Genomic DNA, 25,364 nt, shown 5'->3' with positions numbered 1-25,364 from the left:
TTTTTCCAAAAATCATTACTTTTTTAAAAAGTTAAAAGAAAAACTCGGGGGCAGATTTTTTGACCATTTTTCTCTATGGCTCAAAAGTTGCTGATTTTGGTCCTCTAAAACATATCAAAAAATCTCGAGAATAATAAAATACGTATTTTGGGAAATTGAGTTTTTGTAAAAAAAACGTTCATAAAAAATCGGCAATTGTTTTCCGTGTACCTATTTTTCTCAATAGTCCTCAACAATACCTACAACTTTGCCAAATTGATCAGAAAATTCACTCAAAAGTTACAATTGGGTCCTAAAATGAAGCTTACATTGCTGATATTATTGTTTACAGCGATAAACCTTATTTTTCTGAGTGCAATGACCCTTTGTACGACCACAAAGAGTTTAAAATGGATTTTTAAATCAATTTTGAAAAATTAATCTCGCGGTCCTTGACAGAAAAGTTCCTACTTGACAGCTCGTTCCAAGGGGACCATAGTTGATCCATCGAAAAAATGTTGTCATGTCATTTTTTTTTTGCTTTAAAATGAAAAAAAGTGATCAGAAATGGGTTTTGATCGTGTTTTTTACCGTTGTACATAAAAATTGACATAGGGCTTTAGTACCCAATTGTTTGAATATTTACGAACCATTTTTGTATGGACAGCTGCTAAAATTGTATGGTGACTTGTATGGGTGAACCAATGACACAAAATAGCTTCTTTGGCCATCAAAAAATACAAATAAAATCCATTTCCGGTTTTGGTAGAGAATTGCTCATGTTTAAAAAAGAAACTTTTGTGATATTTTCTGATCCTTTCCATACAAATATTTAATTTTTTTTTATAATTTGGTGTTATCTAATCTTTTTTAAGACCTTTTCAAAAGTAAAGATTTTGATATTTCGAAACAATTGTTATTGATAAGATCAGAAAATTTTACAAAAGTTTCAATTTTTAACATTGAACATCGGACCAATACTTTCCGAAATGTCATCAGTTGAAAATTGTAGGTGAATTTAAAAAAAAAAACATTTTCTTCGATTTTTTTTTGTGAGGCTAACTGTCCGATTTTCAAAGTTCCAGAGACAAAATGGTAGGAAATTTTCTCAGCAATTAAAAAAAATTAAGGGTGCTTTACTTTCAACCCGCATAAACGAGAACCTTAAAAAAACTTTGTGTTAAATGGTTTTCTCACCATTTCAGAGATCGTAACCACTATTTGAAAAATGGTAGGAAAACCTTAAAAATACCATATCGGAAATGGTACCAAACCATTTTTCATAAAGTTCGACCATCTGAATTGAGGGTGGTTAGCAACGGTAACCTTAAAAATCCCCGAACAACGTTTCGTCAAATTACCATTTGTGTAATGGTAAAAATAAAGTAAATTTTCGCGAAAAAGCGACCTTTTTCTCTCGGTTTTTACTGTTTAAGAAATGGTTTTTAAATAGTATTTTAAGGTTTTTCTGACAATTTTTAACCTTGCGTCTACTATTTTAGAAAGGGTTCGTGAATGGTTTTTTAGGGTTTTTCTTGCTATTTTTACCTAGCGCTACTATTTTGGAAATAGTTTTCATATGGTTATTTAAGGTTTATCCTACATTTTTTCCCAGTTTCACTATTTCAGAAATAGTTTTCAAATGGTTTTTTAAGGTTTGTCGAACAATGCCGACCAGTTTTTACTTTTTGATACATGGTTATCAAATGGTAAATTAAAGTTTATCATACAAATTGGTTCACTTTTTGACGGATGGTTCACAACAATAATATTTGAACTTTTTCGGCTTTAATTCTAGTTGATTGCCGATTCTGTTCGGTTGATCATACTGCCAAAGTCGTCCAAACCTGAAAAAATAAGAAAAAAAATCACAAAGTATCGAGTAGAATGTAACATTCAAATATGTGTACTTATCTGATCAAATGATTTCCTTGATTAATGCCAATCGTGCGTTCGCTTCGATTTTGTTTTGTCGGTCGGCTGCCGCCGAATCCTCCAGCACCATCTGTTCCGTTGTTTCAAGTTCTCCACGGCGCTGAAATGATCAACAAGAAAAAAGTAAACAAAGTATCTGGTAAATCAAATGATTTGTTTGAAAATTATACCTGCGCACAAAACGTAGACAACAACCAGCCGCACAAACGTTTCACTTCAGACTGTTTTTGCCTGCGCCTGCCTGCAACGAGTACAGGTAACGAGCATAGCGAGAGAAGAGAAACGAGAGAGCGCGCAAGGCAGATTATTAATACTCTGGTTTGCGCGCTCTCTCATTTTTTTCTCTTGCTACGCTCGTTACCTGCTCTCGCAAATATGCCGTAAATCCAAAATTATCAACTATTGAAAAATGATTCGCTCAAACAATTGAAATAAAGTAACAATTATCAAAAACATGATATGCTTAAAATTGAATCGTCAACGAAACTCAAAAGAATTGTAGCGCATCAAAAGGAACCGACATTTTCGAGCCTTTTTGTTCTTGAGCTCCTCCGTTTGTTTTCGCTTTTTGTTGGTATAGATTCTGTCAATTAAAATTGGTAAACTCCGGATTGGCTTTCTTTGGCAGCTCAAATGTGGGTGAAATCCAGGGTCAAGTAAGCCAAATGATGTCCACCTAACTTGGTAAATCGTAAATTTGAAAAGTTGAAAGGCATGTAATTGTATTTGTAACGTAAAATTTTCTAAATGTAAACTTATTTCAATAAAAAGTTTGTTTTGCGAAATCACACCTCAAGCTGAAGACAAAAACAAATCAGATTGATGGTCTGATGTTTGTTGCGCATTGAAGTGGAAGTGTTTTTAAGATAAATTCGGGATTTTGCTACAAAATTCACATCGATTTCGGCAAAACAATCATGGATTCAAACTGGAACTTGCTAGTTTCGGCTGATGCTCAGAAAACCGTAAAATATGAGTATAAAAACAACATGAAATGAAACCCAAAAAACTTAATCAAACTTCACGTTTTAAAAATTGCTGTCCGTTTTTAGTGAGGAACCGGGACGTGCCTGGCCAGCGGCGCTCAATGCCACCAGTGATCTGCTGGCCATTCTTGGTGTTAAGCAGAATGTTATGCTTGCCAGCTTCGACGGCACTTTTACGCCAACGGCCAAGAGGAATTCCAAGCTATTTCTAATCCGCAGCGGCTTCAAGTTGGACAATGTCTTCGACTGAGGTGAGCAGCTCGTTTTTAACCGGATCTGACCCTTCCTCGCCGACAGGGCACAGATAGAAAAGTTTTGCAAGTTCTCCGAAGATTTCCGGCGGTACGGCAACCAGATGTGCCAATGCGTACGGCTTTCTGCATTTTCTTCCTGATGAGATGGCTTTCCCTTGACTGCCCACTACAACCTCGACTGGTGCTTCACTCGGCGTCGGTATATTTGAACCAGAACCTTTCCGGTTTTTGTAAGTTTGAGCAGAATACTGTTAGCTCGCAGCATATCGTTGAAAAAGGTAAAATTGAGGTGTAAATTTTTGTTCAAATTTAAAATAAAAGTAAATAGCAACTTGTTTTAGCAAAGTTTTCTAAACTTGTTTGACAGCTTTGACAGCCAGCGAGTTTAACCTGCAGGTCAGGTGAGAATCCCTGTGACTGAAAAAGTCACTGTTTTAAATTATGAAGGAGGTTTTATTGAAGGTAACGAAATAATGGGGGAAATGGGAAAATTATTTCAAGCGAAACTATGTAAATGGGCCAATGTAGGATTGTAAACAAGCAGCCTTTTCTGCTTATTACTAATGCATGAATTCACTTACTTGAGGATATACTGATGGTTCACAAGTCCTCAAAAGCCCATTAACATGTTTTAGACGAAAGTTAAACAAAACTTCCATATTTACTTTTCAATAGGGCGAATCTGTAGATGTAAACAAATAGTCATCCCACTCGCTCTAGTGACAGTTCACGTTGAGTAATAAATAGGATAGGCCGCTTGTTTACATCTACGGATTCGCCCTATTGAAAAGTTAATACGGACATATCGTGATCTTTCCAAATAAAATAAAGGAATAATCACTCCTCTCCTGCTCACATTTTATTTTGAAGTATTTTGAAAAGCAGCAGTCTGCTATTTAGGGGGAGAGGGAGTGTGGACTAGAGAATTTTCAGTTTTTGCTTTTTGGGTGTTTTTAATAGACAAATCCAGCGAAAGCTCAAAGCTGCTTTTTGATGGTGAGAGATTTGACAGCTCCCATACTAAATGTCTCGATTTTCATACTTTTTGTTAATTTTCTTTTAAAATAAAATACTTAACATATGGAAACTATATATTTTTGGTGCCCAAAATTCCTGCTGAATCGAATGGTGTACTTATCTCGATTGAAATTTTTTCGAACAGATTTTATTTTAATAATATTCTAGACACATTTTGTGCACCTAATCAATCAATACATCTATATATATAAAAAATTTCGACGGTTTTGTTCGAACGCGAATCAATTCAAAACGGAACGTCGGATCGGGGTTCTCTTTGTTGCGTTGGGTTCGTATAAGTCCAAAGAAGGTTCTTACGCCAAAAAGTTACAACTTTGGCCACTCTGGAACCGATTCCTGAAAATCTGCAGATTGTATGGGAAAATTTACGTAAATTCAAATTTTGATCATAGGAGGCTGAACCAGCAAACAGAACCAGAAAAAAGGAAAAGACGAAGTTTTTCGGGTAAGGCTTGTTTATCATAAATAATCATTTTATTGCTTAAAAATTGAGTTTTCCTGAGCTCCCATATTCAACTACATGGAAGCTGTGGAACACCATTGGCCACCTAGCGGCCATTTCAAACTGGATTCGTCTATACCCCAGACTCAAGGCGGTTTCTCCCTCACCTTATCTGATCTATTAAGGTGACGGCAACCTGCAGTAAAACATGGCGTTTTCTACGAATGATCATTACATATGTGACTGTATGTGTGTACCACGCGGTCTATTTTTGAAAATAAGTTTTTTTAAATAAATACCTGATAAAACTCCATGAAAATGAATCATCAAATGCAGCAACCCATTTATAGCCGATTCCTTTCATCACCTATGAAAAATTTGCAGTTCTGAATGTTTTTTATAAACTTTTCCATCTTTCTTCTTATTATCACTTCTAATCTTATTTTTCTTCTTGTAGCCAGGCAGCATATTCTTCTTGGTCTTCTTTTTTCATGCAAAAAATATTTTCTCGTTTTTAAGCTACTTCCACCAATCAAATTGTCGTCAAAATGAATCACAGTATACTTAATAACACTACAATCACGAATCAATCAAGAGAAATCATTTCCATCCACTAATTATTAAAAGTTTTATCACACAAAGTTTTGATAACCGCGTGGTCGGCGAGAAAATCGAATGAAAACTTGGTCACCAACACTTTGCATTTGTGTATCTGTGGTGGTAACAAATCAATGATTGATTTTCCAGTGGTGCCATTTTTCAAATGTTTTTTTTAAACTTTGTCAATGCCCGAAACATCGATTTTGTATGGAATTCGAGCTGAAAATTTATTTTTATTAATACATAAACTAATTGTTAATATACCTATAACTGAAACATCAATATGTGGCTTATAATAATCATGGAATGATAACTTATAAATCATACCCGTTTTTTTTATCTGCGATCAGGCAACACTGATCGATGCCAAAAACATAAACAAACTATTCCACGGTGTGTTTTCCGGCTGATTTTAATCGTAATGATTAGTTAATCAACCAATCGATGTAATTGGGTCTAAGATTCTCGTGATAAACTCAGTAGAATGGCTTTTTTATGTTTGAATGATTTTAAAATAATTTAGAATATAAGACGAAACTATAGGAGGAAAATCTTAAATATCTATTTGGAATTCGTGTTATTGTTTCTAACAGTAGTTACTATACCCCACCGTGTAAGCAACAGCACAAAGTTTGTTGTCAAATTGAACGTGTGCGACAGAAAAAAATATCAAGCAAATCGGATTGTTTCAGTATTTTCGCGTATCAAAAAATGCCAAAAGTGAATAAAAAACAAAAAGCCGCTCGCGACAGGTGGACACTTCGCAAAAAAAAGGAAATCCCGGAAGACACATCACAATCGGAGCAGCAACAACTTCCGGATTGCCTCGACAACGAAGAGAACCAGTTTGACCATGAACATAACGAGTTCTACAACACATCACAACCACAGCACCAACAACTACCGGAATGTTCAACAACCGAGCAGTACCAGTTTGATCAAAGATTCAGTGAATGCGGAACCGTCGATCATCTTCGGAGTTATGATGACCTTGAAGAAGGAACTTTTTTCCGGCAACTGGAAATGGTCGGAAGTTATATGCACAGAGTTCCCTCTATCGAGGACATACGGCCGGTTCCGTGCATAGATATTGACGCTTTTCGGGATTCACCGTTGGTTGACGGGTTCTCACCTCCGGAACCGGAAGAACAACAGTTATTTGCGTCGTACGAAGTGCTGCCGGAACATTTAAGTTTGTCCGACGAATCTGAAGGTTTGCATGATCTTTTCAGCGAAAGAAAAGGAAGTAATTTTTTGTAACTTTATTACTAGGCCATCAAGCGAGACGTGGGGTGGCACAGACCCAAGTTGCTCGCTTTTCGTACTATCCTGAGGCTAGCGACGCATCCTATGGGTCGACACCGGTCGGCCAGCTCGGCGAGAACGCTGCTGCTCCAGAATCTTTTGTTCAACTACACGCTGTGCCAGGGCCTTCTGCCGACCAATCAAGCCCAGGTTTGTCAACGCCGGTCGGCCAGATTGGCGTGAACGCTGCTGTGGCAGGGCCTTCTGGCGATCTAGGCGATGTGCTACAAGTTTCCGCTGGAGAGTACCAATCAAGCCCAGGTTTGTCAACGCCGGTCGGCCAGTTCGGCGCGAACGCTGCTGTGGCAGGACCTTCTGGCGATCTGGGCGGTGTGCTACAAGTTTCCGCTGGCGAGTACCAATCAAGCTCAGGCTTGTCAACGCCGGTCGGCCAGCTCGGCGTGAACGCTGCTGTGGCAGGGCCTTCTGCCGACCTACACGATGCGCTTCAAGTTTCCGCTGGCGAGTACCAATTAAGCCCAGGTTTGTCAACGCCGGTCGGCCAGTTCGGCGCGAACGCTGCTGTGGCAGGACCTTCTGGCGATCTAGGCGGTGTGCTACAAGTTTCCGCTGGCGAGTACCAACTAAGCTCAGGCTTGTCAACGCCGGTCGGTCAGCTCGGCACGAACGCTGCTGCTCCAGGATCTTCCGATGTGCCGCCGCCGAAGGAAGGTCAGCTCGGAAATAAAAGCGCTGCGCTACACCAGGGATTGCCACGGACTGCGTCCAACGTTGACACTGGGTAAGTTATGAAGAATTCGGATCTTCCAAGATGAATTTCTCATTAATTTCTCAACGCAGTATCGGCGTGTGCAGTCGGATTGATCTGAGCACAACAGTACGCAATGGTGATCGTTGTTCGAGGTCTCGTCAGACATCCTCCGGGCCACGACAGCACCAGAACCGGTACAGTTCGTCCAGATCGCGATCGCATTCCAGGTTACAATCCGGTTTTTATGCTGTCTCGAATATTTCTAACTAAACCATTCCATGCAGATCCCCAGCGAAGCGTACATCAACCGATATTACTCATTTAGAAGGAGAGTTCTTTGATGCGCCTCGAGTGGGTGACAGTTCTTCAGGGAAGCCGGATGTTTTGCAGCATTCGAAGTCCTCACCGGAAAACTCCCGGCCACTTCCGGAAAGTTCAACAATCTTTGTCAAAAGCTCACGATCGATCAAGCTGACGCGATCAAAGCTCTTCGTTCTGGAGATTCCCGGCAAAGAACAGCTGGAATCGAAATGCGAATGTTCAGCATGCATCGATAAGGAGCGTTACGAGGCATCTTTGCCGAAACCATGTAAAGTTAAAGACATGGATGCTGAAGAAAACCCGGCTGCAGCAGTCATGAATAATATTTATACAAACATGACCACAGATTCGAGGCTAACAACTAAAGCGGCGTATGCAAAGAGTATTGCTAACATGCAACTTCCGGGGTGGGAGTCTTTCAAGGGTAGACGTATTGTTGATTACGACTTTTTCATGAAATGGCTAGTATTATCACAAGCCTCCCACTCCAGACTGTGCATGGGATTGTTATGCCCTCAGCAAGAGCAATTTCAATCCATGATTTCGACCATTTGGATGAAGTGCAACGTTTGCGGCCTAATGTTGAAAGGATCTTCAGAAATGCCGTCCAACAATCCAACAAAGTTGCGCTTTAGTTTGGCCTGGGCCATTCTGTGTAGTGGTACAACGTACAACTTGGCCTACGAACTGTTTTCCTTTTTGGACATACCAATAATAAGCAGCAAAACGTATTTCCTCGATGAGGCTCGCATGGATAGTGTCCTAGAAAACGCGCTGGAGGAGTCGACGTACAGAGCAGGAGAAGAAGAGTTAAAACTCACCAAGGAAGAAAACAAGTCCCTCGGTTTGCCAGAAGATACGCCGGCCAAAATTGTCTGTGAGATCGATGGGTCTTGGGCCCAAAGAAGCAACGGAACGAGATTCACTTCATCTTCTGGGTGCGCTGCGATCGTAGGATCACGATCAAAGAGAGTTCTACATGTTGGAATGCGGAACAAGCGTTGTTCGGTTTGTTCGCAAAATATCAAGCGAGCCAAAATGAACCGTCCACTCCTCAAACATAAATGTTATAAAAACTTTACTGGGAGCTCTGGAGCCATGGAAAGTTCGATCATCGTGGAAGGATTTAAGTTGTTGCTCCGTAGAGGAATTAAATGCGGCACGATCATCACAGATGGAGACTCAACAACGGTTTATAAAGTCAAAAATCAGCTATCGTACGGACGAGAAATCGGGCATCAGCTGTGTTGTAATCACACGTTGAAAGGAACTGGCAAAAAGCTGCGAGAGGTAATTTAATTAAAAAAAACTATAGTCATGATATTTTCCGACACGACTAAACTAAAAACTAAAAATTAAAAAGTATAAAGTAAAAACTAAAAACTTAAAATTAAAAACTAAAAACTAAAAACTAAAAACTAAAAACTAAAAACTAAAAACTAAAAACTAAAAACTAAAAACTAAAAACTAAAAACTAAAAACTAAAAACTAAAAACTAAAAACTAAAAACTAAAAACTAGTTTTTTGCAATTCCATCGTGAAACTACTTACTTTTCCTGTCATTCTTGAACGACGAAATAGCCTACTTTTCTGTACCAAAAATAACAGAATCGAATAGCAACACTTTTCAAAATAAATGCTGAAAAGTTCTACTTTTCAGCACTGAAATGGGTGCTGAAAAGTTGAACTTTTCAGCACTTGTTTCGAAAAGTAACACTTTTCAACATTTTTTTTGATTTAAACGATTTATTGACAAAATACATGAAAATTTGACTTAAAATTTCACTCAATGGGTGTTTTTCGGAATTGCAAAAAATGTTGTATGGAACTCGTTGCAAAACTTGATTTTTTCAGCACTCGTCGTATTTATCGACTCGTGCTGAAAAAATCCTCTTTTTGCAACTTGTTGCATAAACTACTATTAGTTTTTAGTTTTTAGTTTTTAGTTTTTAGTTTTTATTTTTTAGTTTTTAGTTTTTAGTTTTTAGTTTTTATTTTTTAGTTTTTAGTTTTTAGTTTTTAGTTTTTAGTTTTTAGTTTTTAGTTTTTAGTTTTTAGTTTTAGTTTTTAGTTTTTAGTTTTAGTTTTTAGTTTTTAGTTTTTAGTTTTTAGTTTTTAGTTTTTAGTTTTTAGTTTTTAGTTTTTAGTTTTAGTTTTTAGTTTTTAGTTTTTAGTTTTTAGTTCTAAGTTTTTAGTTTTTAGTTTTTAGTTTTTAGTTTTTAGTTTTTAGTTTTAGTTTTTAGTTTTTAGTTTTTAGTTTTTAGTTTTTAGTTTTTAGTTTTTAGTTTTTAGTTTTTAGTTTTTAGTTTTTAGTTTTTAGTTTTTAGTTTTTAGTTTTTAGTTTTTAGTTTTTAGTTTTTAGTTTTTAGTTTTTAGTTTTTAGTTTTAGTTTTAGTTTTTAGTTTTTAGTTTTTAGTTTTTAGTTTTTAGTTTTTAGTTTTTAGTTTTTAGTTTTTAGTTTTTAGTTTTTAGTTTTTAGTTTTTAGTTTTTAGTTTTTAGTTTTTAGTTTTTAGTTTTTAGTTTTTAGTTTTTAGTTTCTTGTTTCTTGTTTTCAGTTTTTAGTTTTCTTTCCATTTTGGATTTGAATTTGAATTGTTTGTTGTTAGTTTTAATTTTGTTTTGTTTTCAATGTTTAAGGTTTCACAAATCTTCAACGCAATGTTATTTTTTATTGATTTAAGATTTATTTATTTATTTTTAGGTTAAATGCCGAAAGAAACCGTTGGCCGATATTTTTATGTCTAAGGTCGAACGGATCCCGAAAGGATGTCGCGGTGCAATTAAGCATTGTTCTGAATCAACAGACCCCAAAGCCTTGGATCAGCTACGCAAAGAAATTAGAAACGCTCCGTACCACGTGTATGGTTATCATCGTGACTGCCGAAACTATTTTTGCCCACGTGCAGGAGAGGATGGTGCAATGCCAAGCGTAATTATTGATTTACAAAACGAAGGAGTTTGGCAACAAGTTATGCTCATAATGGAAAAACTCGCTGCTAAAGCAGAACAGCTATGCGAGCATCGCACAAGCAATTTGTATGTATTTTTTATGCCTTCAAGATAATCATGTTGTTTTATAATTACTTATTTTTTCAGGGCGGAAAACGTTTTCTGTCGCCTTTGCAAGTACAATTTGGGCAAGCGGATGAATCTAATGTCTCGTGGTTCGTGGAACCGCCGTGTTATCATAACGGTCCTTCAGTGTAATGAAAACTACAAGTGGCATGAGTCCTATATGGAGGCTTACACCGGACAATCCCCGGGATATTGGACGAAAAAAATGTTCGACGAAAAACACAAAAAACTGCAATCTACACGCATGGCACAAAACTCTCCAGATTTTTGTCGAAAATCTGCAAAACAAACAGAAAAGGAAGAAGATTATGGTGCCGACGCCGTTGAAGCTGCCGAAACCTCAGCAGCGGAATATATTGTGGACATTGAAAGTTTTGAGAAATTTTATCAGGTATTTTAAATTAACTTATCTCAAGAAAAAGTTCTTCACTTATGGCCATTTCTTTTTCCTAAACACTAGTTTGAGAAAAAAAAGTTTTGTGTATTGTTAAATCAAGAAAGTGTCATAACAATTTCAATGAACATTTTCTAGTTTTTTATTTTTTATTTGCAAAACATATAGCAAATACTTTTTTTTAATTACAGATCACTCCTCAAATCAGAAAACAATTAGAAAACTGCCTCTCGATAAAGGAAATGGATGTTTTGTCCGAAGGTCGGATTTTTTGTAATTTTGTTGGGGATGTCATAAACTGCCAAAGCATCACAAAAACTAAAAAAGCTCAAAACATGTTGTTGGCTACCACAAATCACAACTACCTCAAATTTAATCGCTCTATAACTGGCCTAGTTGTTAGCCAAGTCCAAAGCGACTTTAAACTGAAGTTGGAAGAAAATTTGTTTTTATTGACCCGTGTCATCCTTATATTTGCTGCGCGCCAGATGGTAAATATTTTATTTTTTAATCGTTTACTTTTAATTATTTATTTTCTAATATTTTCAGCTGTATCAGTTGACAGAAACACAATTCTCATAATAAAAAGAAAAGACTCAAAATCGGACCTGAAGAAAGACATATATAGTTCGGCTGGCACACTTGGCGTTAAAGTGAAAAATAATGACTTAGTGTTAGATCGGAATACAACTGTCCAGGTGCAATCAGCTTTGCACGTTACGCAAGCAAATTCGTGTCTCGTTTTGTTATGTACGGAACCGACGTGAATAATTACTTTCACAAGATGGTTCAGCATGAACCAGATTTTTAAGGATAAGGTGGCTGAAAAAATTGACACATTTGTAAAAAAACACATTTGCAAAGAAATGCAACTTTAAATGAACCAAATGCCAAAATAGAGTTTTTTTTATTACCACCTATAAACCTGATCAAATTAGATAATTGAAATTTGATTTCATTTCCGAAATTAAACTAAATAAATAAAACCACACATTGCTACCGTAAACCGGGGTGGCTTTGGCAGGTTTTTGATAAAACAATAATAAAGAGTTAAAACTACATAAGTAAGGAATGACATGGAATCAATCTGATCTACAACGGTCAGTATGATTCCATACATTTTATACGTATTTAATTTAAACTATTTATTTTACCGATAAATCTAAAACCTAGCAAAGTCACCCCAGTTTACGGTATGTATTTTTAAATTATGTAAATTGATTGAGACTCTACCTTTGACTGGTAACTTTAAAATATGTATTTCCAGAGTTTTTTTATATGGTCCATAAAACCACAAACATATGAAAGACAAACGCTTTTAGGTCCTTTTAAAAAAACTCTAGACTTGAACTTCTTTTTATTATCCAACGCAAAATCAAATAAAAAAAATTTAAACTTTCATTATTTTATTTTAAAAAAGTACCTGGGATTGGCTACACCTTTAAAGATTTAGATGCCATGAATATGACAGAAGCAAAACATTGTTTACAGTCGCATTATAGTAGTATTGCGAACAGCTGATCAAGACATCACGCATACTAGTAAGCATTGATGATGGTTGATGATAATTGATTCACAACTACATACGAAGAACGCTGCACTACGGCTTCACCTTAACCTTGTTTGTGATTATTGCCAAGACTCAAACCTTTTAACTTATCTAGTTCAGTATTTTACCAGCTTACTGTACCCTCAGTCGCAGGGCTTCAAACGTCATTTACCCAAATACAAAACAGATCAAAACATTCAACTGTTCATGTGTTGCGACGGTTGCGACAAGATTGATTATAATCGCGAGTGCCGCCTCCATCCGGAAATACAGACCGGCGTACCTGGACATTCTGTACCCGGATCGAAACCTGCAGGAGTGACTCGGGTTCCAAAAGGAAATGTGATTGTTGGCGCAGCGTGGCAAGTATCGAGAGCGGCTGGGCGAGGGCTGAGGCAACATGATTAAGGAGTTAAAAAGATGAAGGAGGAACTCGAGGCGGAATATCTGGCGACGTTCAAGAAGACGGTGGCCATGCACGAAGTGTTCCTCACGCAAATGACCACCCATCCGGTGTTCCGGAACGATTCCCACTTAAAAGTTTTTCTCGAATTCGACCAGGATCTGTGCGCCAATCTGAAGAAGAAGATTGACGTGTTTGGCGGGCTGATGCGCCGCATAGGCAAAACCACTGACGAAATCCTCCTGGGCACAACCGTGAAATACGTGAAGGACTTCTTCGAGCACGAGCTACAATTCCTCGGCCCCTCAAGGAACCGGCACTGCGCACGGAAAAAATAACCAAAATATACAAGGAGGTGGCCAACGCACACATCCGCTTCTCGTCGGTGCTGACGACGCTGTCCACGGCCGAACACGGCACCTTGGAGATGTTCCTGGCCAAGACGTAGGATATTTTCGAAAAGATTCGAGTAAGTTCGTAGCAGCAACAACCTTTCAGCTCGCTCTAATCCCGCTTTAATTTCCAGAACATAGAAGGCCGCGTCGCCAGCGGCCAGGACCTCATGCTCAGCGACACGCTCCGGTACTACCAGCAACGCCGCCAAGGCCCTGCCGATTCGTCGGCTGCGCTGCCTCGCAGCGTACGAGGCCGCTTACCGGAATCTGGAGAATAGCGCGCGCCAAAAACAAGGACGTTTACGCGGTAAGTCTGGTTACTTTGAGCTATTTCCAAAGGTGCGCAAAATCATTCATTCAACTCGATTTTTTTTCGGCTGACGATCAGACAAGCCAGATGATGCTGGCGCAGGACGTCGACGGGCAGAAACAGCAGATCGATGCTGCTGAATGCCAATGGAAGTAACCTCAAGAAGGACGTACGCCAAGAGGACCAACAAGGAACACCAAACTACAAAGTCGGGCACATTCAGCAACTCAAAAAAAGTGGACCAGGACGGTAACCTCACGGCGTTTTTTCGCGTCGGCTGATGACAACATGCAATGAATTATTAATCGAGTAAGTTATTTATTTATCAAAGATATTTATTTGTAATTCTTCGCTTTTATCAGCCCCACCATCGTTGAGTAGATCGTACACTTTTCCGGCAACTTAGTCAGACAAAATCTTGTTCCGGAAGTTGCCCAAACCCGACTCCAGTACCAACCCAACCCCTTATGAAGCTATAGACAAAAAAGTTTAATTATTTCATTTGAAAACAGAATTTATTCAAATTTGGTAAACGCTTTTGCAAATTGCAAACTATTTTTTAAATGGTTATTTAATGTTTCTATATGGTACTCGTGAATCAATATGAACCATTTGAACTTCAAAATTACCTTATGATTTAGGGTAACCATTTGAGTAAACATCCTCAAATAGTTTTTTAAAGTCATCAAGAAAATAGTTGACCATTACAAACATTAAAATAACTCTATTACTTATGGTGACCATTTGACAAATAGTTTTCAAGGTCCGCCAAATAACATTATTACAAATGGTGACCATGACTCATAAGGTTGTTTTAAGGTCATCACTAGAATTCATATAGTTTTCGTTTATCCGGGAACAAATCAACGAATGTATGACAAAAGGTCGAAAGACATAAGGTCGAATGGACAAAAGGTCGAATGCCAAAAGGTCGAATGGACAAAAGGTCGAATGGACAAAAGGTCGAAAGTGGACAAAAGGTCGAATGGACAAAACGTCCAAAGGACAAAAGGTCGAATTAAAAAAAAACATTACAAAACAAAACTTTTGATTTGAGCCTAAAAACACAAGTACTGATTTGAACGGTTTTATTTACTTTCACTTGTATAATGTACCTCCAAAAATATTTAAAAAACGAGACTTTTTCATTTTTCGAAACTATTTAAATTTGAAAGAATTTAATAGTCTCTAAAATATTCCAATTTTTATAAATAAAATAAAAACTTCCAAAAATTTAAGAAAAAGTATTTTTAAAAAAGAACCGCTAATTTTTGAAACAATGGAAAAAATTACAAAATCATTACGACAGTCAAGAATCAGTTTTTTTTAATTAAACAAAAACTTTAAAAAATATTTTAGAAGTCGAATTTTTTTTGGGAAGAACTGCTCATGTTTGAAAGAATGGACAAACTCACACAAGTATTTTGACAATCAAGAATAGGTTGCTTTCAAAAATAAAATTAAACTTCCAAAATATTTCAGAAGTTGAACTGTTGTTTTAAGGAACTGCTCAGGTTTGAAAGAATGGAAAAACTCACAAAAATATTTTGACAATCAAGAATAGGTTGTTTTTTAAAATAAAATTCAAAGCTAAAAAAATATTTTAGCAGTCGGACTTTTTTTGAAAGAACAGCTCATGTTTGAAAGAATGGAAAAACTTACAAAAATATTACGACAAACAAGAAAATCAGTCTTGTTTGTAAGAAAAAAAAAATTTCAAGATTTTTTTTTAAGTTTATAATTATAATTATTAATTCTAATTTTTTACATTCGACCTTTTGTCTTTTCGACGTTTTGTCCATTAGACCTTTTGTCCACTTTCGACCTTTTGTCCATTCGACCTTATATCTTTCGACCTTTTGGCATTCGACCTTTTGTCCATTCGACCTTATGTCTTTCGACCTTATGTCTTTCGACCTTTTGTCGCACATCCCATCTACTACTTTGCCGAAGACACCAAAAGATCACAATTTTTTTAACAGGATTTCATACATTTTCATACCAGCCCCCAAAATTGTATGGAGACTTGTATGAAAAAACTATAAATGCAAAATTGCTTCTTTCAACAATGGGTCTAACATTTGAAATTTAAATCACTGTAAAAAACATTTTTTACCAGTGTTAAAGCCAAACACGGCAAATAGATTTCCGACGAAGGGTGTCAAAATTTGAGTTGCATTAGTGTGCCATCATTGCTAAGCTATTGTACCATATCACGAACGTCGAGGGGGTGTCGCTTAGTAAACAACACTCCTACTCTCAACTTCGACGATGCCAGTTGCAAAAATGACAGCCGTATATAATTTCCTCATGTCATTCCCATCTCACTTTCCAAATACAGACACGATTTGTGCACGTGTGGGAGGAATAGATTTTTCCAACTCGGGAAACGGGCTGGTTTCCGGGAAAATTCCACAATTTAATTTTCGCAGTGTGAAACCGGGCTGGATAGGGCAACGAACTAATTATGGAGGCAACTAATTAAGTTTTGTGTCAAGCTGGCATGTGGTTAACCTATTAATTGACTACAGGTTAGACATCGTGGAGAGAGGTGGTATTTTTAGTATTCTGGCAACGCAATTTGGCACCACATTGGCTGATGGATTTTGTAAAGCTAGTGTACTTTTGAAAATTGAAACAAAATATTTATAATGTAGAAAATGATGTTTCAATCTAAACATAATCAAATAAAACTCATTAATTTTCATTATCCACTTCCATTGCCTACAGGCCCCTAAACCCCCCATTAGTATGCAACCACCACAACCCTAACCGCACAACCCCATTGTCCCCACTTTTTTTTGTTCGGCTTTACTTACGTGTGCTGTCATACTGAACGCCCTTAAATTCGGTCATGCACGGCAGGATGGCCAACGTGGCCGGTGGCGTCCGCGGCCAGCAGGAAACCGAGTCGAAAAACGTCGGGCAGGCCAAATCCGTCAGCAGCTCTTCGGCGGTCCGCTGCAGCAAGCAAAGTTCCTCGACGGAAGCGTTGACCTCGGCCGCCGCCGCCAGCAGCATACTGTCCGCAAACGGTAGTTGAGATAGGTCACCGGCACCACTTCCGGAACCGCCGGCATTCCAGAACGGGGTAGATTCTAGCATTTCTGGTTTAATTTCACTGTTTCACTTTAAATTGTAGTTTTTGTCACATTTATTTTCCTCTAGCCATTTTCCTCCTGAAAATCAAAACAATTTGGCAACACTGCACTTTTTTTCCGTTAATTGATCCCACCCAAATTAATTTCCACTTCCTTCCAATCTTGACCCAATCTCAAATAGTCCAAATGACTAATCGCGTTTCCGGTCCGTTCAAGACTGAATTGTTTGGTGGCGGCTCGGCCCAAGAAAAGCCCGTCTTTTTGTTTTAATGGCTTGGTCCGCATACGACTTCGTAATTCCCGGAAAATAGCAGCAAGCGAGAAGGACCCGCCGACCGGTCTGGGGAGAGAGCAAACATCAAGCGATAACAAGGGCCTTCCCTTTCCAGCCGTCCGTCCCCAGAGAATACCACCCCCACCAGCATTGGAGAGTATAACCGGCCGGTGGAATGGAACTGACTTTTTGGAGTCCTTCTGCGTTCACTTTAGAGGATGGGGTGCGCATTGTAGGAATAACGAAAGAAATAATAAAAAATCGTTGAAGTTATGCTTTAAAACTCAAAAGATATCCTCTGGTATCTATACCATGAAAAATAACCAGACAATTAAAAAAACAAACGTAAAACAAAAAAAATATTCCAGATATTAAAAAAAAAATCTTAAAATTAAATCAATTAGAAAAAATCAGAAAAAAAATCATACTAGAGTTTTTTTTTGTAATAGGTCCTATAAACATATGAAAGACAATAGTTTATAGGTCCTTTTCAAAAAAAAAACTCTGGAATTTATGTGTAAAGCAGAGAAATGCTACTGAGAAAGAGCATTTTTGCACATTTAAATTTTGTACTTTGATATAGATGAAAATTTGTGGGTACCTTTTTTATAACCAAAAAAGACATTTTGCATCATCAGTTCGTTCATACAAGTATCCATTAAAAATTAAGCAGCTATCCATAGAAAAAAGTTATTAAAATATTCAAAAATCTGCATTTTGAAAAAGTTCTTAAACCATATCAAATGTTATGGTTCAATGAAACATTCGAAAATATGTTTTTCGTAAGATTGGAAAATGTATGATAGTTTCATTAAAAAATACCTCTGCATTTAATGTCAAAATATTGTCAGATATGGTAAAGCTTGGGCATGACTTTTAGAGATTGATAATGAAATATGTAAATAATATAAATTGCGGAATTCAGAAAACATTGAAAATTTTAAAATAGCTTGATATTTAAGATCAAAATAATATTAGACCGATTCTTAGCACTTGTTTACCAAGCAGTCATTTTTTCAAGTTGAACTTTGGATGGTTCTGATAATTTTCCATGTTTTCCAACTATTTGAACCACACAAAAAACTTATTTCCACACCAAAGTTCCTATTATAAACATATCTGTGAGCAGAAATTGTAAAATTTCTAAACGCTCGAAATTTTTAGTTTTCCCAAATTTTTTAAATAATTGCTCAAATTAATGAATGGAATGCAGATGCAGATTTAATCATTCTTAACAGAATTTTATAGTAAAATGACTCTTTTATAAGCCCTCGTATTGACAAAAGCAGATTCTGTAGGTATAAAATTATACAAGAACATTTAAAAAGGGGGGTATATGGAAGCGATGTCCAATGAATTTTATAATTTAGTTAGTAAATGTAAACATGGTCAAATTGTTATTACAGGAGATGATAATAAGATTTTGTTTAATAAGTTTATAAATATAAATGCAGATTAAAAAAAAACTTCAAAGCTCCAAACAGCAATCACTGATTATATACTCAATATTTTGCTTTATTGAAATGGAAAACTTACTCACTTCAATTATTTAATTCTCTTTCCTGATTGCTTCCTCCGACTCAAAGAAAGTCGACTGTCCACTGGATGTTAATTTTACAGGGCTTTTTGCTTTATTTCTATCATTAAAAGTAAACAAATTATTTGAAAAAAGTGAGCAATTTTGTTTAAACAACTCACAATAGACTTTTTAAATAAATTTAAAAAGTTCTGATTGAAACTATAAAGTAGTAACAAAATTAACATAGAGTTTTGAACTTGTTGTAGCGCTATACACGGAAAAAAATCAATTCTCGAAATCGTGATTTGTGTTCATGAATTTGAGAACCCCGAAGAAATATATTCACGTTTATAGTGCAAATGCACCATACTCATGAATACATTCCTTGATTTTTTTTTCTGTAAAACCACGACAAATAGTGTCCAGGGCATTCGTGGAAATACTTGTTTAATGCTGTTATTTAAAAAATATTATTGTTTGGACAGCTGTAAATTATATACCGTGCATGCAACTATCGTGTACAAGGTGTGTATAAGTTTCAAATACATTTAAATACATTTGTTAAGGTGAATGTTCCACTCATTCATATGTCGGTTCAAATCATGGTAAAGAAAAAATAATTCAAAATTTCAAGCCTTTTTATAACAAGAAAATCTCAAAATACTTTAAACATGATATCTTAAACTCAATTTTTTTAGATAGGTTGAAATAACCTTATATCATCAAAAATGAAAAAAATTAGATTGTGAAAGGTATTATTTATAGTTTACAATCGTGTGTAGTAGTTTTTCATTAAAAATATAATTTTTATACAATATTCAATTTTGATGAGGGTGACGAAAAAAATCGTTAGTTAAAACATGTATCAATCTTATATGACTATTTCGTTTCATTTATAAAACTAAAAAAAAATACAAAGATTGAATTAAGAAGCCACAATTTCAACAATTTAATAAAAAAAAGTATGCAAAATGCATAAGACAGCATTATACAGTTAGTTTGCAATAATTTGTTTAAATCATTTTTGGCAGTACTGTATATCGAATATTCACTTAAACTCAAAATATTGATAAATTAATAACTCTGAAAAAACAGATAGCTCTAAAACTAATCAATGAATTTTTGAGGTCTCTTTGAAAAATCAATTGTTTGCCCCCAGATTTTTCGGGACGAATTTTAAGGTAGACAAAAACAATGAAAAATGAGCCGAACTGTAATAATGTGAAGCATTTTTTTAAATCTAAAAAAATGAAATTGGGCTTCAAATTTGAAGCAAAGCTTTATTTTTTTAAATTTTTGCATTAAACAGCATAAAAAACATAGTGTAAATTTGTAATTATTATATCATTAACCCTCTACAATCCAACCCCGCCTTTAGACAGGCTTCGAATAAAAAAATCGTCAAAAAACAATTTTTCAACCAATTTTAGAACTTTAAAAAGCAACTCTTTTAGAAAATTTATGGGTTGCATGTTTGACTTGTTTTATGTGACTTTGCCAATGTTTTTGAAAATGTAATTTTTTTAGGGGTCAACTTTGGCTATGTTTTTTACTAATTTTTCCTATATTTTAAGTAAAAAGAAGTATGCAGTAATTTTTCTAGTGTCCCAGACTTACAATTTTAATGATAATGGTGCCATTTTATAGCAGAAAATGTGAGAAACAACCGAAAAATTGAAAAGTGACTGTAAAAACTTGAAAAAAAATAGATAGGCAAAATGTAATGATAGGCGGTGGTAGAATAGGCAAAATACTTCCAAAATCAAACATAAACTAAACAAGATAAATGCAAATAAAAACACTAAAAATAAAACAAGACAAGTTAAGTTTTTCCTATAACAAAAGTTGCTCAAAATGACCTCCTAAACTCAGGAAAAATGAAAAATTACGAAAAAAAAAATGGACAGTAGAGAGTTAAACTCCAAATGCTTTCAAATGATTTCTTTTTTTACAGGTGAAAAAACTTAATTACAACTTTTGAAATTTGAAGGTTTCGGTGAAATTTCTGAAAAAAATATTAAGATAATTTCTATCATTTGCTTGGTAAAGCAAACAAGGTAGCAACAGTATAAAAACAAATCTAGAGTTTTGTTGATTAGGTCCTATAAACATATGAAAGACAATAGTTTATTGGTCCTTTTCAAAAAAAAACTCTGGAAATATATTTCATGCTCAATGACAAACGAAACGAATATCACAATAAAACAAATGAAATCTCCCCGCCATCTCTTTCCACCACAGCGTTACCACTGACAATTTTCCAGAAATTTTCCACTTTTTGTTTGCACCATCCCACCATGAGTTCATAGTAATGTGAGCCTAACGATTATTTCGACCAGTCCGACTGGTTGGCCTATTGTTTCGCTCTTTTCTCCTCCGTCACATACTCGCGACACTACACAACGACACTTACAACATTTCGACCGTGCTCGTCGTTGAGTGTCACGTTCGTTTTCTTTGTGATAATTTCCCCCCAGTCAACCACTACGTAACGCACCCATCATCACACTTTTCCGAACGTTTTTGCACTCGCACGTGTCACCACTCACACTAATCAAATGATGATGCTTTTGGGGGCCGATGATCACGGAGTCTGAAAGTGCAAAACAAGAGAGAGCGAAAAAAAACAAGACATAAGAATTGATGGTCAAGAAAGGTGGGGGAAAGGTTGGCACAGAAGATCACGTTACGGTGCCAGTTCAAGTGTACGAAAATTGGCCGTTTTATTTTCTCGTTAGCAAATTACTTTCCGCGAACATTGTTTCCAAGTGGCAATTGTGGAGCGTTCTTCGGGTGAGAGCCAGGTAGCAGCAGATTGAGCTGTTTTAAATTGGCTACTTAAAAGGTCGTTAAACTTTAGTGTTTTCGCTTTTAAAAGGAAAATATCATATTCAATTAGAATTTTGCTTTAAAATTTCTGAATAACAACTCAAACATTTTCAAGGGTAATTTTTGGATAAAAATGACACGGTTCATACAAAAGCTGTCAAACGGATTAAAGAGAATGAAAAATACTAAAAGACTATGGCCAAAATTAAGTATCCTCCTTAGAGCATTTTCAACCATTTACACGCTCAATTTCCACCCAGACAGCTTGTCGGTCTTCTAACAAAGTGTTGCGACAGCAGAAGCAGCAGGAGGCAGCATCCGGCAGGATTGCCGGAAGTTAATCGTCGACAGCTGACTCATCGTCAGCGGAGAGTTGCAACACTTTCCACATGCACAGGCAACATAATCCTGAACCTAAGCCCACCCCACAAGAAAATGTCGTGCCCACCGTGTGACATTGTTGAACAGTTCTCTGGAGATTTTTTTTTTGTATTTTTTTATTTTTTATTTTTGTATTTTTGTATTTTTGTATTTTTGTATTTTTGTATTTTTGTATTTTTGTATTTTTGTATTTTTGTATTTTTGTATTTTTGTATTTTTGTATTTTTGTATTTTTGTATTTTTGTATTTTTGTATTTTGTATTTTTTGTATTTTTGTATTTTTGTATTTTGTATTTTTGTATTTTTGTATTTTTGTATTTTGTATTTTTGTATTTTGTATTTTGTATTTTGTATTTTGTATTTTTGTATTTTGTATTTTTGTATTTTGTATTTTTGTATTTTTGTATTTTTGTATTTTTGTATTTTTGTATTTTTGTATTTTTGTATTTTGTATTTTGTATTTTGTATTTTTGTATTTTTGTATTTTGTATTTTGTATTTTTGTATTTTTGTATTTTTGTATTTTTGTATTTTTGTATTTTTGTATTTTTGTATTTTGTATTTTTGTATTTTTGTATTTTTGTATTTTTGTATTTTGTATTTTTGTATTTTTGTTTTGTATTTTTGTATTTTGTATTTTGTATTTTGTATTTTTGTATTTTTGTATTTTGTATTTTTGTATTTTGTATTTTTGTATTTTTGTATTTTTGTATTTTTGTATTTTTGTATTTTTGTATTTTTGTATTTTTGTATTTTGTATTTTTGTATTTTGTATTTTTGTATTTTTGTATTTTGTATTTTGTATTTTTGTATTTTTGTATTTTTGTATTTTTGTATTTTTGTATTTTTGTATTTTTGTATTTTTGTATTTTGTATTTTTGTATTTTGTATTTTTGTATTTTTGTATTTTTGTATTTTGTATTTTTGTATTTTTGTATTTTTGTATTTTTGTATTTTGTATTTTGTATTTTTGTATTTTTGTATTTTTGTATTTTGTATTTTGTATTTTTGTATTTTTGTATTTTTGTATTTTTGTATTTTTGTATTTTTGTATTTTGTATTTTGTATTTTGTATTTTTGTATTTTGTATTTTGTATTTTTGTATTTTTGTATTTTTGTATTTTTGTATTTTGTATTTTGTATTTTGCATTTGTGTATTTTTGTATTTTGTATTTTGTATTTTTGTATTTTTGTATTTTTGTATTTTTGTATTTTGTATTTTTGTATTTTTGTATTTTGTATTTTTGTATTTTTGTATTTTGTATTTTGTATTTTTGTATTTTTGTATTTTGTATTTTTGTATTTTTGTATTTTTGTATTTTTGTATTTTGTATTTTTGTATTTTTGTATTTTGTATTTTGTATTTTTGTATTTTTGTATTTTTGTATTTTTGTATTTTGTATTTTTGTATTTTGTATTTTTGTATTTTGTATTTTGTATTTTTGTATTTTTGTATTTTTGTATTTTGTATTTTTGTATTTTGTATTTTTGTATTTTGTATTTTGTATTTTTGTATTTTGTATTTTGTATTTTTGTATTTTTATTTTGTATTTTGTATTTTTGTATTTTTGTATTTTGTATTTTTGTATTTTTGTATTTTTGTATTTTGTATTTTTGTATTTTGTATTTTGTATTTTTGTATTTTGTATTTTGTATTTTTGTATTTTTGTATTTTTGTAATTTTGTATTTTTGTATTTTGTATTTTTGTATTTTTGTATTTTGTATTTTTGTATTTTGTATTTTTGTATTTTGTATTTTTGTATTTTTGTATTTTTGTATTTTGTATTTTGTATTTTTGTATTTTTGTATTTTTGTATTTTTGTATTTTTGTATTTTTTTGTATTTTGTATTTTGTATTTTTGTATTTTTGTATTTTGTATTTTTGTATTTTTGTATTTTGTATTTTTGTATTTTTGTATTTTTGTATTTTGTATTTTGTATTTTGTATTTTTGTATTTTTGTATTTTTGTATTTTGTATTTTGTATTTTGTATTTTTGTATTTTTGTATTTTTGTATTTTGTATTTTTGTATTTTGTATTTTTGTATTTTTGTATTTTGTATTTTGTATTTTTGTATTTTTGTATTTTGTATTTTTGTATTTTTGTATTTTGTATTTTTGTATTTTGTATTTTTGTATTTTTGTATTTTTGTATTTTTGTATTTTTGTATTTTTGTATTTTTGTATTTTGTATTTTGTATTTTTGTATTTTTGTATTTTGTATTTTTGTATTTTTGTATTTTTGTATTTTGTATTTTTGTATTTTGTATTTTGTATTTTTGTATTTTTGTATTTTTGTATTTTGTATTTTTGTATTTTGTATTTTGTATTTTGTATTTTTGTATTTTTGTATTTTTGTATTTTTGTATTTTTGTATTTTTGTATTTTTGTATTTTTGTATTTTTGTATTTTTGTATTTTTGTATTTTTGCATTTGTGTATTTTTGTATTTTTGTATTTTTGTATTTTTGTATTTTTGCATTTTTTGTATTTTTGTATTTTTGTATTTTTGTATTTTTGTATTTTTGCATTTTTTGTATTTTTGTATTTTTGTATTTTTGTATTTTTGTATTTTTGTATTTTTGTATTTTTGTTTTTTGTATTTTTGTATTTTGTATTTTGTATTTTTGTATTTTTGTATTTTGTATTTTTATTTTTGTATTTTGTATTTTTGTATTTTGTATTTTTGTATTTTTGTATTTTTGTATTTTTGTATTTTTGTATTTTGTATTTTGTATTTTGTATTTTTGTATTTTTGTATTTTTGTATTTTTGTATTTTGTATTTTTGTATTTTGTATTTTTGTATTTTTGTATTTTGTATTTTTGTATTTTTGTATTTTGTATTTTTGTATTTTTGTATTTTGTATTTTTGTATTTTTGTATTTTTGTATTTTTGTATTTTTGTATTTTTGTATTTTTGTATTTTGTATTTTTGTATTTTGTATTTTTGTATTTTTGTATTTTGTATTTTTGTATTTTTGTATTTTTGTATTTTTGTATTTTGTATTTTTGTATTTTTGTATTTTGTATTTTGTATTTTTGTATTTTTGTATTTTGTATTTTGTATTTTTGTATTTTTGTATTTTGTATTTTTGTATTTTTGTATTTTTGTATTTTTGTATTTTTGTATTTTTGTATTTTTGTATTTTTGTATTTTGTATTTTGTATTTTGTATTTTTGTATTTTGTATTTTTGTATTTTGTATTTTTGTATTTTGTATTTTTGTATTTTGTATTTTGTATTTTTGTATTTTGTATTTTTGTATTTTGTATTTTTGTATTTTTGTATTTTGTATTTTTGTATTTTTGTATTTTGTATTTTTGTATTTTTGTATTTTTGTATTTTTGTATTTTTGTATTTTTGTATTTTGTATTTTTGTATTTTTGTATTTTGTATTTTTGTATTTTGTATTTTTGTATTTTTGTATTTTTGTATTTTTGTATTTTTGTATTTTGTATTTTTGTATTTTTGTATTTTTGTATTTTTGTATTTTTGTATTTTTGTATTTTGTATTTTTGTATTTTTGTATTTTGTATTTTGTATTTTGTATTTTTGTATTTTT

The 25,364-nt window shown here is 33.1% G+C and overlaps 1 protein-coding gene across 12 annotated transcripts in view; it reads right to left on the bottom strand.

Moving 5' to 3' along the window:
* Window positions 1-25,364, bottom strand: part of LOC6041453 (diuretic hormone receptor) — a 95,619-nt gene that overhangs the window by 33,421 nt on the left and 36,834 nt on the right. For 3 of the 12 annotated variants that reach the window (XM_038260551.1, XM_038260554.1, XM_038260552.1), the window contains exon 2: window positions 16,519-16,878. In XM_038260551.1, the coding sequence (XP_038116479.1) occupies window positions 16,519-16,804 (286 nt within the window). In that variant the 5' untranslated portion in view covers window positions 16,805-16,878. Of the gene's footprint in view, window positions 1-16,518; window positions 16,910-16,934; window positions 17,141-21,006; window positions 21,187-25,364 lie in introns of those variants that run through there. The other 9 variants (XR_005278282.1, XM_038260543.1, XM_038260544.1 and 6 more) reach the window with 8 other exon arrangements.

The sequence above is a fragment of the Culex quinquefasciatus genome, chromosome 3 (assembly GCF_015732765.1).
Source record: "Culex quinquefasciatus strain JHB chromosome 3, VPISU_Cqui_1.0_pri_paternal, whole genome shotgun sequence".
Lineage (NCBI taxonomy): Eukaryota > Metazoa > Arthropoda > Insecta > Diptera > Culicidae > Culex > Culex quinquefasciatus.
This window is presented reverse-complemented; position numbering and strand designations above follow the sequence as displayed.